This window comes from Acanthaster planci, linkage group LG01 (genome assembly GCF_054643075.1).
Source record: "Acanthaster planci isolate LZ-2023a linkage group LG01, COTS_SCS, whole genome shotgun sequence".
Taxonomy (NCBI): domain Eukaryota; kingdom Metazoa; phylum Echinodermata; class Asteroidea; order Valvatida; family Acanthasteridae; genus Acanthaster; species Acanthaster planci.
This window is the reverse complement of record NC_141777.1, coordinates 24122482-24134766: the sequence shown is the minus strand read 5'-3', so window position 1 is coordinate 24134766 and position 12285 is coordinate 24122482. Positions and strand designations below refer to the sequence as shown.

Below are 12285 nucleotides of genomic sequence, written 5' to 3'. Positions count from 1 at the left end.
CTACACTGTATAAATTGTAAAAAGTCCCTGGTCAAACCCCATTTATTTTATTACACAATACTGGCGATTCACTAAAGTGCACCTCCAAGAGTTTACAATGCATTAGCCAATTATAACACAAGGAATCTGTCAAGCTTTTCCAAACGCGCATTGGGTTGACAGATTTTGCACACTGTGATTGGCCAATATGTTGTAAACTCTTGGAGACACACTATCGTGAAACGGTCGTATGAAGCTACTTTGCAATAAGTGTACCCTTCTTGTTATGTCTGCTAGGAAGTCAGTGATGTTCTGTCTGCTACAAAGTGCACAAATGCATAAACTCCTTATTGGTTTGTGTTTCTCCTTCTGGACTGTCCTTTTGAAAACTTTTTACAACTTTTTGAAGATTGTCTTGAAAGTTGACTGACCTCATTGTTGTAAATTTGTTAATGCCTGTTTTCATTCCTATTTCAAATCTTCAATGATACTTTGTTGAATATATATTGTGGAGTTTTAAGGCTGTAGCAGGCCTACATTTGAACCTCATGTGTTTAACCATGCACGATAGTTTTGAGTTTCTAGGCTTACTTTATGACTTCCACTTGTTCAGCTCAGAATATGGCTTTGTGTTCCTGCTTCCCAAAATCTAAAGTCTATCCTGACACGTCAGGGGATTTGTGTACTGAACAAGATAAGCTGTACTAAAACCCATCAGTCTATCTGAGGTATGGTGAAAACAATTGGAAGGTGCTATTTGGTTTGGGTAAAATCTTTTGTGTTAACTCCAATACCCACTTCAAATAGTGCCTACATGTGTCTACCATGCTTCAAAAGAGGCTAATGTCCTATAGCCCCCTTGACCACCTCAACTTGCATTCAAGCCCTTCAAACGGTTCTGACTATGAGAAAGTGCAAACTAAACATTTTGCCCCTCAATGTGGTCGAAGGGCTTGAGTGTTGGATGGGTCAAGGGGGTCATGGGAGTTGAGGGGGTTTCAGAAGAGCCCTAATGAGGCCTATAAGATTGTGTGGAATCTTTTTAATCACATTCTCCTACTTTCTTAGTAAAAGAGAATTGTTTAGTAAGTTATTTCTTTAGTTAGGTAAATTTTCAGTCGAGGTTATAACCTTAAACCCCATGGTTTCAAAGTTCACACTTGTGTTGGTTTCAGTTATTGGTTTTTAGTTTTAGTCCTGATGGTTTGGGCTTTTCATATTTACTCTTATTTTTGGTTCAGTTTGAAGTAGTAAATTGCCGTCAGAATTCTTGAGAAATTCTTTTTTGCTGTTTTTGTTTGAAATCTAGAATTGTGGGAGTCCATTTATCCAGTTCCTTGCAACCATTTTGTTTCCTCATTTAGAGTCTTATGTTTGTGAAACACACATATTCCTCCATAGTGAGCAAGTTTTCTGGCTGCAAACGTTTCAAAGTGCCTTTAGATATGTATGTAGAGGCACGTGAGCATTTTCTTGCACCTGTTCAAAGTACTCAGATTTCTACCCACAGACCAAAACCCGAAATGCTCATCCTGTTCAGAATTCATTTTTTTACAAGGAGTTTGTAATTGACTGCATACATGTACTGCACTCTATGTGCTGACTTTAGAAAATGATAGACTACTTTCCTCCAATAGCAGCAGTGGCTGCAGTGAAATTTCCAGAATGGTTAAATACCGGTATTAGTCTTTTTGTCCCCAGCAGTAAAAAAGATCCAGTAAAGACCCTTTTGTGCTGTTGAAATCTCTTTTTTTCTCCAATAAATTTCTGGGTTGTGTTTCTTGTGCCAACTTCTGTGCAATGTAATGTGGAGGGCATTCCATCCAAACAGCCCCCATCGGTAATCACTCCTTTGCCCAGAGGAGACCAGTGCACCTCATACAATGGATAGTCATCAATTTTGTAGTTGCTTGAAGTTAATATTTGCCAGGATGCAGGAGTAGGAACTGCTTTGGAGGTACATGTATTTTTCGCCTTGCAGGGACCTTTTTGCTTTGAAAGGCTTCATTCTGGCCTCTCATTTTGTGAGCAGGTTAATAATTTTTCCTAAAGAAAAGGATAACCATTCTTAGGAGCAAATGTAAAATGTAGTCTTTATTGGAGGCACTATTTTCAAATAGTTTGTTTTGTTTTTCAAGGTAAAAATAACTTCCGTTTTTTAATACATGTAGTTGTACAGTATAATTAGAGCTGATTCCTTGCTTTATTTAAGGGAAGACTTTTTCATGAAGTGCAGTTTGTTGCAAAGTGTCTGATTTTGCAAGCTTTTTCCCCTCATTCAGATACCGTATTCGTCCACGGGTCCTGAGGGATGTCTCAAAGAGGGACCTATCAGTAACCATGCTCGGCCACCGGGTCCAATTCCCCATCGGCATTGCCCCTTCTGCCTTGCATAAATTGGCCTGCAGTGATGGGGAACTGGCAACGGCCAAAGGTATTGTGAGATAGCCCGTGGGGCTTATGTGACTTAGCCTCCAGAATGTGGTAGACATGATTTTCTTTATCTGCAGGTGCAGGGGATTCACCAGTGTTAATGTTTATGATCACCCATTGTTTGTGATGACCTGTCAGACAATCACTTCACCCATATTGGCTGTGAGGTATTCTAACACACCTCTTGTTGGTTCTTGTCGTGGTTGGTTGAAATACAGTCCTGTGTGGTTCACTGATATTCATGTAGGTTAGTACATGAACTCCGCGTCAACTTGTATTGGATACGCACGAAAACATCGCACAGGCATGAAATTCTAGAGAATAGTTTCCCGGGCAGTCATTAGTCTTTGCAGTTTTTGACTCGTTAAAGTAAAGGTTACTGAGGCTCAAAACAAAAAGTGACAGGCATATGCGGCCATGGATTACGATAACTCAGTCAAAAAACCGTACCACGGAAAGCTCCATGAAGTGATTCTTAAATTTTTGAATTGCTTTTTAGTTAAAAATACAGAATTAAAACACTTAAAACCCTGAAGGAATTGTTTTCCTACAGTAGTTTGAGGAACCTGTGAGTGACTAGAAAGAGGGTCCAGGAGGTCCTAGCTGAACCCTCTTCCGGTCAGTCATAGTCCCTAGTGGTAAAAGACGTGCACTAGTGAGCATAGTGCCAGTCCATGTGTGTGAAATATTGCTTATGGGTACAAAATTGGATAATATTTCTTCTCTCAGCTGAAAAGCTATGCCCCATCCATCCATTTAGTCTTTCAATCAGGAATTGGACAAGGAAAAAAAAATTAAAATAATGGACCAAACTTAATGAAATACCCCTCCCTCCTCCCTGGGCTCTCGACAAATTGAACCACAGACTACATAGGAGTTGAATATTGGGAACAAACAAATTTGATCACAGGGCAAGTAGCTTGTAAAAATTACTGGACTGGAACAAATTTTACAATACAGACAAACTAGGGCAGCAAAAGGTGTGACACACACTGTGTCTGCTCACTTATCAAGGAGCCAAGTGTGGTATTTCCCAAAAAATAGGTCATTGGGAAACAAAGAGTCTGCTGAAGAATGCGCTTCATTTTCTGAGGGAGAATTACGAGCTGGCTTATTAAGCTTAATCATTTTGAATGAAACTTTTGGAATGATTCGTAGATTATTGTTATAAACACACTAGACTGCCCCACTTTGTACTGGTATTGATGCTGTGAGACCACTGTCAAAATCACCGGCTGAAGTCCACTGGTCCAGTGAATATATCAACCCCTGAGTTCATACATGTGCACCCTGTCTTGTATTCCCAACAAGCTGCAACAGCTATGGGAACCATAATGATCCTCAGCACCTATGCTACCAGCAGCATTGAAGAGGTGGCAATGGCAGCACCTGGGGCCCATCTCTGGTTCCAGTTGTACATCTTAACCGACCGCAAACGCACAGAGCAACTCGTACAAAGGGCCGAGAGCGCAGGATACAAGGCCTTAGTTGTCACAGTAGACTATCCCTATGCTGCTAAGAAACTGAGCGAAGAGAGACGTGGAGGCTTCAACCCAAAAGTTAGGTGTGTACTGCTTAGTGGAATAATTGCCTCTCCGAGGTAAATGAGCTGGCCCCATTAGAAGTTACCAGAACAGGCATGTGGACAAAAATCAAGATGTGAGAAATTCTATCTGGCCATCCATAATGTCTCTGTAGCAGCTCAAGTCTTTTACGATCTAGCATTTGGTCACACTTGACCAAAGCCACACTTTTAAACAAAATCAAGAGTTCATGGCAAAACCCAGTATAAAAAAAAGGCATTAAGACTGCATGTCGATCCATGGTAAGTTGAAGTGGATAGCTAATCCCAGCAAAATGCTGCAAAGTTGGGATGAGATTTTGATAAATTTTTCAGATAGAGTTAGAATAATGTCCATGGAAAATTGTCCATTCAGAGATTACATTTTCAACTTTTGGGTTTTTTTGGGGGGGTTCAAAGTACATTTACAGCATTTTTTAGGAAGACCTAAGATGTCAGGATATGACTTTGAATTTCTGAGCAGCTTCCCCAACTTTGAGGGAGCTTCCTTCAACTCTCAGCGAAGTACAGGATATCTAGCATCCTACAACTCATCTGAAATCTCTCCTTCCGTTACATGGGCTGATATACAGTGGCTACGGTCTCTGACAAAATTACCAGTTATTGTCAAGGGAATCCTCACAGGTATGTTAATTTATTTGGTCCAATTCTTGGAACTTGTAAACTGAAAATGTGGCTCTGCAAATCATGCATGCTATCAAGTGAAAGTCAGTTGATACCAGTTGCATGCAGCATGATAACATGGCACTTATAGACAAGGAATCTGTTTGTGCCATTAACTTGAAGCAGAACTTTTGTTCTCAACAATTTTGGAGTAACAGATACTCCCTGGAAGCAGGCTCAGTCAGTCAATTACTTGATTCTGCCTAGCCCTGGGATTTCATTTCTGTAAAAATTGTAGGAGTTGGTTTCAAATGCATGTATCTGTAAATGTGGAGCCTTACCGCAAAATTAAAGTATTCCACTTTTATGGAACTGGTAAGATGTGTTTCGTAACTTTAATGAATGAATTTGTTTAACAGGATTTATTGTTTGTTAGGGGAGGGTGCTCTTGAAGCAGTGGCCAACGGAGTAAATGGAATCATTGTTTCAAATCACGGTGGAAGACAGTTAGATGGCGTGCCAGCAACTGTAAGTCACAAATACCCAACCTAACAGTGGCTGCTTATACATGTACCAAGTTTGCATGAAGTTCCTTGTTTTGTTTTTATTTCATTCAGTCCTTTTCCCTCTATTTAACACGCATTTCTTGTATTTCTGTCTTAAACTGACAACATTATCATGTATTTCCTGTAGTGAAGAAAAGGATTTCTCAAGAAGCCCCCCGGCACTTTAACTCACATTAAGCCTTAAGAAACTTGTAGAGAGGAGCCGTGGCGAGGAGCAGTTGCAGTTTAAGCCGGGGGAGGAAACCCCAGATGACTATTCTGGGTAAAATCAGGGACTGACCCAACCCACATGTGAAGGTGAGAAAAGGACCACTATGCCAACCTTATTTCTCATGTAATCCGTACAGATTGATGTTCTGCCGGAGGTGTTGGCGGCAACTCGTGGTTCCAATGTGGAGTTGTATTTGGATGGCGGTATTCGCCAGGGTACCGATGTCCTGAAAGCACTTGCCCTGGGTGCCAGGGCAGTGTTCATTGGCCGACCTGCATGGTGGGGCTTGACCTATAAGGTGTGTTTGTCTGTCTGTTAGTTATCTATTTGTATGCATGACTTTGGTTTGGATTTTAGTGTACAGGGTGTGGGTTTTAAACTCCGGCTCCCTGTTCCTCCTTTTTATGAAGGAGTGCCTAGATTGCTGCTTTTCACTAACTGTCTAATTAGGCACACCTGAGCTTTCTTAACACTGCGGTTGGACAATGTTGGAAGCAGTTTGTCAAAGTCTTAGCGCTCTGAAAGCTTTGTTCGCAACAAGCACTCTCCAACATTACCACAAGTACTTTAAAATTTGATTTCAGTTCCTTCAAATGATACCACACAAAGGCACTTTGACAGTGCTCAGTATCTTGTCATACTTCCTTGAAAATGATCATGCAAAAATTGCAAATGAGAGACATTCACAGCAGTCAGAGATTTCAAGAATGAGTGGCACGAAGGATCCTCCTGCTGTTTGTGATGTGGTCTGTGTATAAGTAGTGTGCAGAGCTGTCTCACACTTCAGGCCAGTATGATTCTTGCAGCACTACAGTGACATGTCAGGGGCAGTGAAAAATGAAGTGATTCGGATGTGGAGCAATTTTTCACAAACTGTAGAAGGATTTACAGTCTTTTTTTTTTCCAGGGTGAGGAAGGAGTTTGCAAAGTCCTTCAGATCCTCAGGGATGAGTTTGACCTAGCATTGGCCTTGTCTGGTATGTAACCAGTCTTACGAAACATTCCATGCACTCTGTTCAGTGTACACGAACCCTCCCATGTGCACAAATTCTCTTATATTCTAGGCTAGAGAGACCATGAGATGGTATAAGGCTTAAAGTGTTATGGACTTTGTGCTGGAACATTTCTGACACTGGCTAGCGTCGGTGTACATGTACGATACTTCCCTGATACACAGTTGTTAACCCCTTCTCGGGAGGAATTTCATTCCGAAAGCCGACTCCAAGAATTCCAGCCTCACTTGGCCACGAAGGCCAGCTGCCAAACCGCAGATTCTCGGTTTGTGGCCCAGCGTGCTCTGCTCGCTTTGAATTACACGGTGAAAAGGCTGATTGTTCGGTGGCATGCGGCTCTACTCAAGCTTCCACTTTCCCGTTGCCTCTTTTCAAAGTTGGGACTATTGTGAAGCTGGTGATTATGATGCAAAATCATTTTTTTCATTTTTGGGCTACACACAAAGACCAATTACCATATACACAAGAGCCAGGGTCTGCCTTCTTTCACCGTGTTCGCTCGAGCGTGGGCCGAGAACAATAGCTGAAAAGTGGGCTAAGATCTCAATTTTTACGGCGGCTATAGCTGCCTCTCGGTGCAAAAAGGGGTTAAATGTTGAAAGGCGATAAAGTGCAAATATGACAAAGGTACTTGTCTATTTCCCTTCACTGCAACTCGCATTTCCTGGAATGTCACACAGAACCCAGGTAAGGCAAGATGCGCAGGTGAACTAAAGAGAAATATAAACACCTCAAACTTGGACTCACCTGCAGTAATTGACGGTTGATAGGAAAATACATGTAGTCTGTTTTGTTGGATGTCATTTTACTATTGGTTGGTTTTGCCCTTCACCGGTAAACATAAATAAATGCTGTATACTTAATGTTGTCCAATGTCATGTGAAAATATTCATGAGCTTACCAGGGTTGGACTCAACCCCATGAACACCTGCTTACCAGTGTACCACTTGATCATGATCATCAAGCTTGTCAGTGTCAGTGGGCTTAATCGAATCAGATGATGAAGAGCTGGTACCTCACCAGTAGATGTATCAGATGTTAATTTTGCGTCGGGGAATAAAACAGAAACAGTGCATGTTCTTGTGACAGGTCATCAAAGGTAATCTCTCTGATTTGCTCCTAGGCTGTGCTTCAGTCCGTGACCTTGACCCTTCCATGGTGGTGCCAGGACCTGATGTTGGAGATGCTAGATTGTGAGAGCTAGTGGTTATTGTGGAAAAAAGTCTGGTTTGACAGTAATTGTACCTGTAAAGGAACCAGGTATTAAAACGGGTGTATCCGGCACCTAATCAGGTGCCTTTCAAAATCTGATCGATCTGAGATGATTTTTTTTTGTATACCACATTTAGAATTCCAAGTATGATAAAAAGTACTAGTAAACAATCAGGGGTAAAAATAGAATATTTCAAGTTATACGTTTATCAATAATAAACTATAGTTTGGGGCTGACGAAACTGAATGCGTACCCTTTTATAGAATTGCACTATTTGTTCTTGGTTATGTGGTTGTTTCATACACTTCAGGCATACATGTATTTCTGTCAGGCAAAGATGACAGAAAAGTTTCCAGTGTGTCAGTCAACAATTAGACTGAGAGTCAGATACCAGTCCACTTTACTTTTATACCCGATTGTTTTTTTCTAAAATTGGCCTTTTTTAAGCAGGTTCTCTCTCACAGTGCATTGGAAACATTTCAGCAGTAATTGGTCACCATTTCCAGTCCCCGGATGCGATACGAGGGGCTCCACCTAAATCATACATGTAGGTGTCCTGTAGTTTCTCGAGATTTTCATTCTGTTCATACTGGAAACTTTAAATGTATAGTTCATCAGCTTTGGTCAGAAAGCAGATTTGTATTCTACCCATGTTGAAACCCACATGTAGGGGCAATATAGGTGATGTATTAATTTTTTCATGTTTTTTAAAAACAGTTGAACAAGGAAGCAAATGGTCATGTCTTGATGTTAGTATTGCAATGTACCACTAGGCTTGTGATCTGAATATTTCCATTCATGTTTTCCAGATGCGTATATTCCAATCAGTGCTGTAATTGGCCATAAACTTGTATACAACCGGTCACTGCCTCGTCAAAAGATGAAATGAGCAGTTCCTATGGGCCTACTCAGGTCTTAAATGCAGTCTGGAAAAAATAAACAGAATTGTTTAACTTACATGTATTATGTATGAATATCAGAATGGGATGTAATTTGATTTCAATTATAATAACTATTATATATTTATTGTAATTTGATAATTATTTTTGAGTATCAAAGATTTTTAGTCTAACTTATTTGAAGCAATGCCATAAAAGAATATATACTTATGGGGAAATTCGAAATACATGTATACCAAGCTGAAAGAAACTTGATCTTACATTTAAATGAATTTTTACATTTCTTGCAAAGCAGCGAGCTTTATCGAGGTTCTTCTGCAACTGTGTAAAAATGGTATTATCTTAAATAAAGGAAATAACATACACGAAAGTAAAAAGATATATATGTAAATTGTGATCTTTAATTTTTACAAATGGAATATTTGCTCATAGCTCACTGTACTGAAGGGAAGTGCATGAAGTACACATAAAGAGTTTGGATGCAAATACATGTAGTGATGAGGCCATTTAAACAAACATTGGAAAAACATATCTACCTCAAGTATTATTTTTACTACAATTAATATGGACAGTCGGTATTTGTGCACCAAGTACCAAGCTGTATATGTTCAAAGATTCCAACGTATGAAGTAGTCAAGTCAGTGACTGCCAAACACCTTTCTTATGCACATGGAATATGGGACAAACCAATAACCTGTTAATAATGTGCAACCCAGAATCCCCTTTGATCCACAATGTTCATAGCTATGGCATGTGTCTCTCTCTAATGCTGGGAGATTAGAAATGAAGACATCAAATGCTTTTGATGAGAATGCCATGCCCTTGGCAGAACATTTGTAAGAAATCATAGCTTCAGTTGACTTAAATTTGACCATATACATGTTGTGAAGAATACATGGACTGAATGTGTCATACGTGTAAAAAAAAAATTTGTGGGCTTCAAAAGTCCTGTTTAAAAATTGATAAAATTCTCCTTTGATTACATGTATTTCTATTTCAGTGAATGTTCAAGCAATACGTGTAAATGTACTGGTGCTATATTTGTGATTGATTTTGTGTACAAAACTTATTTTGTCTTTGGTGTGGATTGGGATCAGGAATAGATGTTTCAACCATCTAATAATGCTTCTAGATTCATTGTCCGTGGATCCTTTTGATCTTCCTTTTTGTACAATACGGGGGGGTACAACTGACTTGTTGGCAAGTACAATGTATCAGGCTATGTACTAATAAAGTATTCAATAGGCCTTACCTTGACATCACAGCCTTGTTTAGTCTCTTAATTTAGATTCTTTTCATAACCAATGAAACTTACAAAAGGGACATTGTCAACAGGTGCCTTCGTTTTTTAAAGTTCACAACACACTACCATACACTTGTTAATCATCACAGATCCAGTCCTGTGTTAATTGCTGTGAATACACACAGGTTGGGAAATACTATTTTTCTGATAGGGAAGATGGGATAGACAGTGAAATACACTGTAGTTTACCATATGACTTTTATACTATTATTAACATGATTATAAACAAAAGTGATCAAATATAACCCATAACCCTTTCTTAAAAGTCTGAAACGTAACATTTGAGAGTCTATAATACATTACATGTACATTGTAACTTAATTCAAGAAAGTACATGTACAATACATGTATACATATACTTCATGTACATCAACTTGGACGGAATAGACATTCAGACAACAAGCAACATTACTTCTGACAAGGAAACCAAACCTGAACTCCTTTGCTTACACTCAACTTCCCACTAACACTAGATCCAACTACACAGTACCCTTATTAGCACACTTCTTGAATGGCTAGCTCTGAAGTCTGTTTTTTCATCTTAGTTGAGCAAAATGAAAAAGTGGAATGTTTATGCTCTAGTTAATCCATGGACAGCTGCTGCATGGCAAATGCTTGCCTGTGTACTGAGATACGCTGGTTTTACACATGGCTTTAAAATGATAAAGGGGAAGTGTACCTCATGCACACACAGTGCTTTAGGAATCATGACAACCCTGCCCAACCACACCTGGTCCTGAAAATGGCAAGCCACTCCTGTAGTTCTCCATTCACAAAAGGATCACTCCTCAAACAATGATGCAGGTTTTTGTGCACATTCAAATGAAAACTGGCCTGCCCGCACACTCTCTGCTCTAATTTTGATGTGTACACCAGTGTTAATCTTTCCACTTCTCTAGAGCTGGCAACACAGTGCTGTCTAGAGTTCCTGTCTGGTGTCCATACTGCTCCCTGTGGTGAGTTGACCAACTATATTGTTCAGGCCTTTTCACTCTGTTTCCTTCTCGTTTCTTCCTGCTTCCTTGGAGCCATCTTCTGCATTCTCCAGTTTGATGGTTGAGCCTGCTGCTTTTTTTCCATCATCGGCCTCAGGGTTTGGTTTGACCTGCTGAGTCCCATTTGACTGGAGTATGGCCTGCTTCTCTGCCTGTGTCTGTCCCTCTTCATTTGTCTGGGTGACCACTGCCTTCTCGTCATTCTTATTATCAATGATTGTCTGTCCCTCTCCAGTCTGAGGGACATCTTTTTGAGATGAGCCTTCATCAACAACAGCTGTCTGGCCTTCCTCAGTCTGTGGGACAGATTTCCGGGATGAATCTTCATCAACGTTTTCTGCAACTTTATCTTCGGGGCCACTCTTTTCACTACTTCTAGTTCCTTGAGCGACATTCATGTTTGGTTGTACCTCAGAAGTATCCACACCCCCAGCTGACTTTTCGCGCACCACACTCCCGTCTCTGTTATCAGTCCCTCGCGATGTGCTGATGATCTCTTGGGAGTCTGGCTTTTCTTGCGTTTCATGTGCCTTTGGGTCCTCCGTCTTCAGCGAGGCTTGTGAGTCTGTTTTCAGGATCCGTGGAGTTCCTGATATCCTTTTCTCTTTCTTTTCAACAGAGGGCTTGCGAGATGTTTTGTTCGGTGAACTCAGTGCTACTTTGGAGCCCAGTACTGGTCTTTTCCCCTTGGACGGGCTCTGCCTGATGGCACTTGGTTTCCCACCAGAAGATGGGGGGGTCTAAGAGGGAAAAAAACCAGGAAAAAATGGCGGTGTTCACCCAAAGTGGCAAAAAGAATGACACTAGAGGCAGGCTTATCAGCATTAATTCATCAAGAATTTGAAAGGGCAGCTATCCATACCAAGTGCTGTAAGATTACAGCCGACAATTAGTTGTTGCCTAAAAATGGTCACAATTTCACCACCACAAAACAATTTTTATTCATGCATTAAACTGCTTCTAGCATTCAACAAAAGTTCAGTACTCCAAAACATCTGGGCTAACCACTTGCTGCCCAGGTTTCCGGAACTGGACTCCTTGGGTTTATATGCAAAGCCAGGCTGCCCGAAATCAGACAAGAGAGCTGGGTCTTGTAACAAAAGACCGTACTCGGAACAAAAGACCAAGCTGCTGCGAATTGCCAACATTTTTTCAGTTGCAAACAGCGGAGGAAATCCGTCATTGTTTTGAAAGATTATACCGCCGTTTGTGGCATTCAGCGCGAGCGGATTACCACCGGGGACAAAACGCTCCAGTGATGAGCGATACAATACCGCTGCATGCTAATCTGGCCCCTATTGAAAAGACGCCAGCAGTGCACCGTACCAGTTTCGGGAACAAAAGAAAATTACATAACACCACCCAATCTGGGCTCTTTTACAAGGCGGCAGGCCCGGCTAAAATACTCGGGCGTCAACAGATGTTGTCTGTTAGATTAGAGTAGTCACCAGACAGTCATTCATGTGGGTGTAAACGTCCAGTAAATGA

The 12285-nt window shown here is 40.7% G+C and overlaps 3 protein-coding genes across 3 annotated transcripts in view; 2 read left to right on the top strand and 1 right to left on the bottom strand.

Annotated features, from left to right (window-relative positions):
• The window catches only part of LOC147800575 (E3 ubiquitin-protein ligase SIAH1-like), a 97163-nt gene that overhangs the window by 43087 nt on the left and 41791 nt on the right, over positions 1-12285 (top strand). The window lies entirely within an intron of this gene.
• Positions 1123-9756, top strand: LOC147800577 (2-Hydroxyacid oxidase 1-like). Its single transcript, XM_087141776.1, has 7 exons — positions 1123-2413; positions 3724-3976; positions 4458-4618; positions 5034-5125; positions 5511-5672; positions 6282-6351; positions 7511-9756. Exons 1-7 carry the CDS (start codon positions 2320-2322, stop codon positions 7582-7584), a joined length of 906 nt encoding a protein of 301 aa, XP_086997902.1. The 5' UTR covers positions 1123-2319; the 3' UTR covers positions 7585-9756.
• The window catches only part of LOC147800576 (uncharacterized), a 22323-nt gene continuing 18918 nt past the window's right edge, over positions 8881-12285 (bottom strand). The window contains exon 18 of the mRNA XM_087141771.1: positions 8881-11537. Within this exon, the coding sequence (XP_086997897.1) occupies positions 10791-11537 (747 nt within the window). The 3' untranslated portion in view covers positions 8881-10790. The remainder of the gene's footprint in view (positions 11538-12285) is intronic.

Excerpts from the sequence above, each read along its gene's own strand:
- LOC147800577 (XM_087141776.1), top strand. The coding sequence starts at position 2,320 with ATGCTCGGCCACCGGGTCCAATTCCCCATCGGCATTGCCCCTTCTGCC. Across the intron at positions 2,414-3,723 it reads GGAACTGGCAACGGCCAAAG|CTGCAACAGCTATGGGAACC; the intron begins GTATTGTGAGAT and ends ATTCCCAACAAG. Across the intron at positions 5,673-6,281 it reads GGTGGGGCTTGACCTATAAG|GGTGAGGAAGGAGTTTGCAA; the intron begins GTGTGTTTGTCT and ends TTTTTTTTCCAG.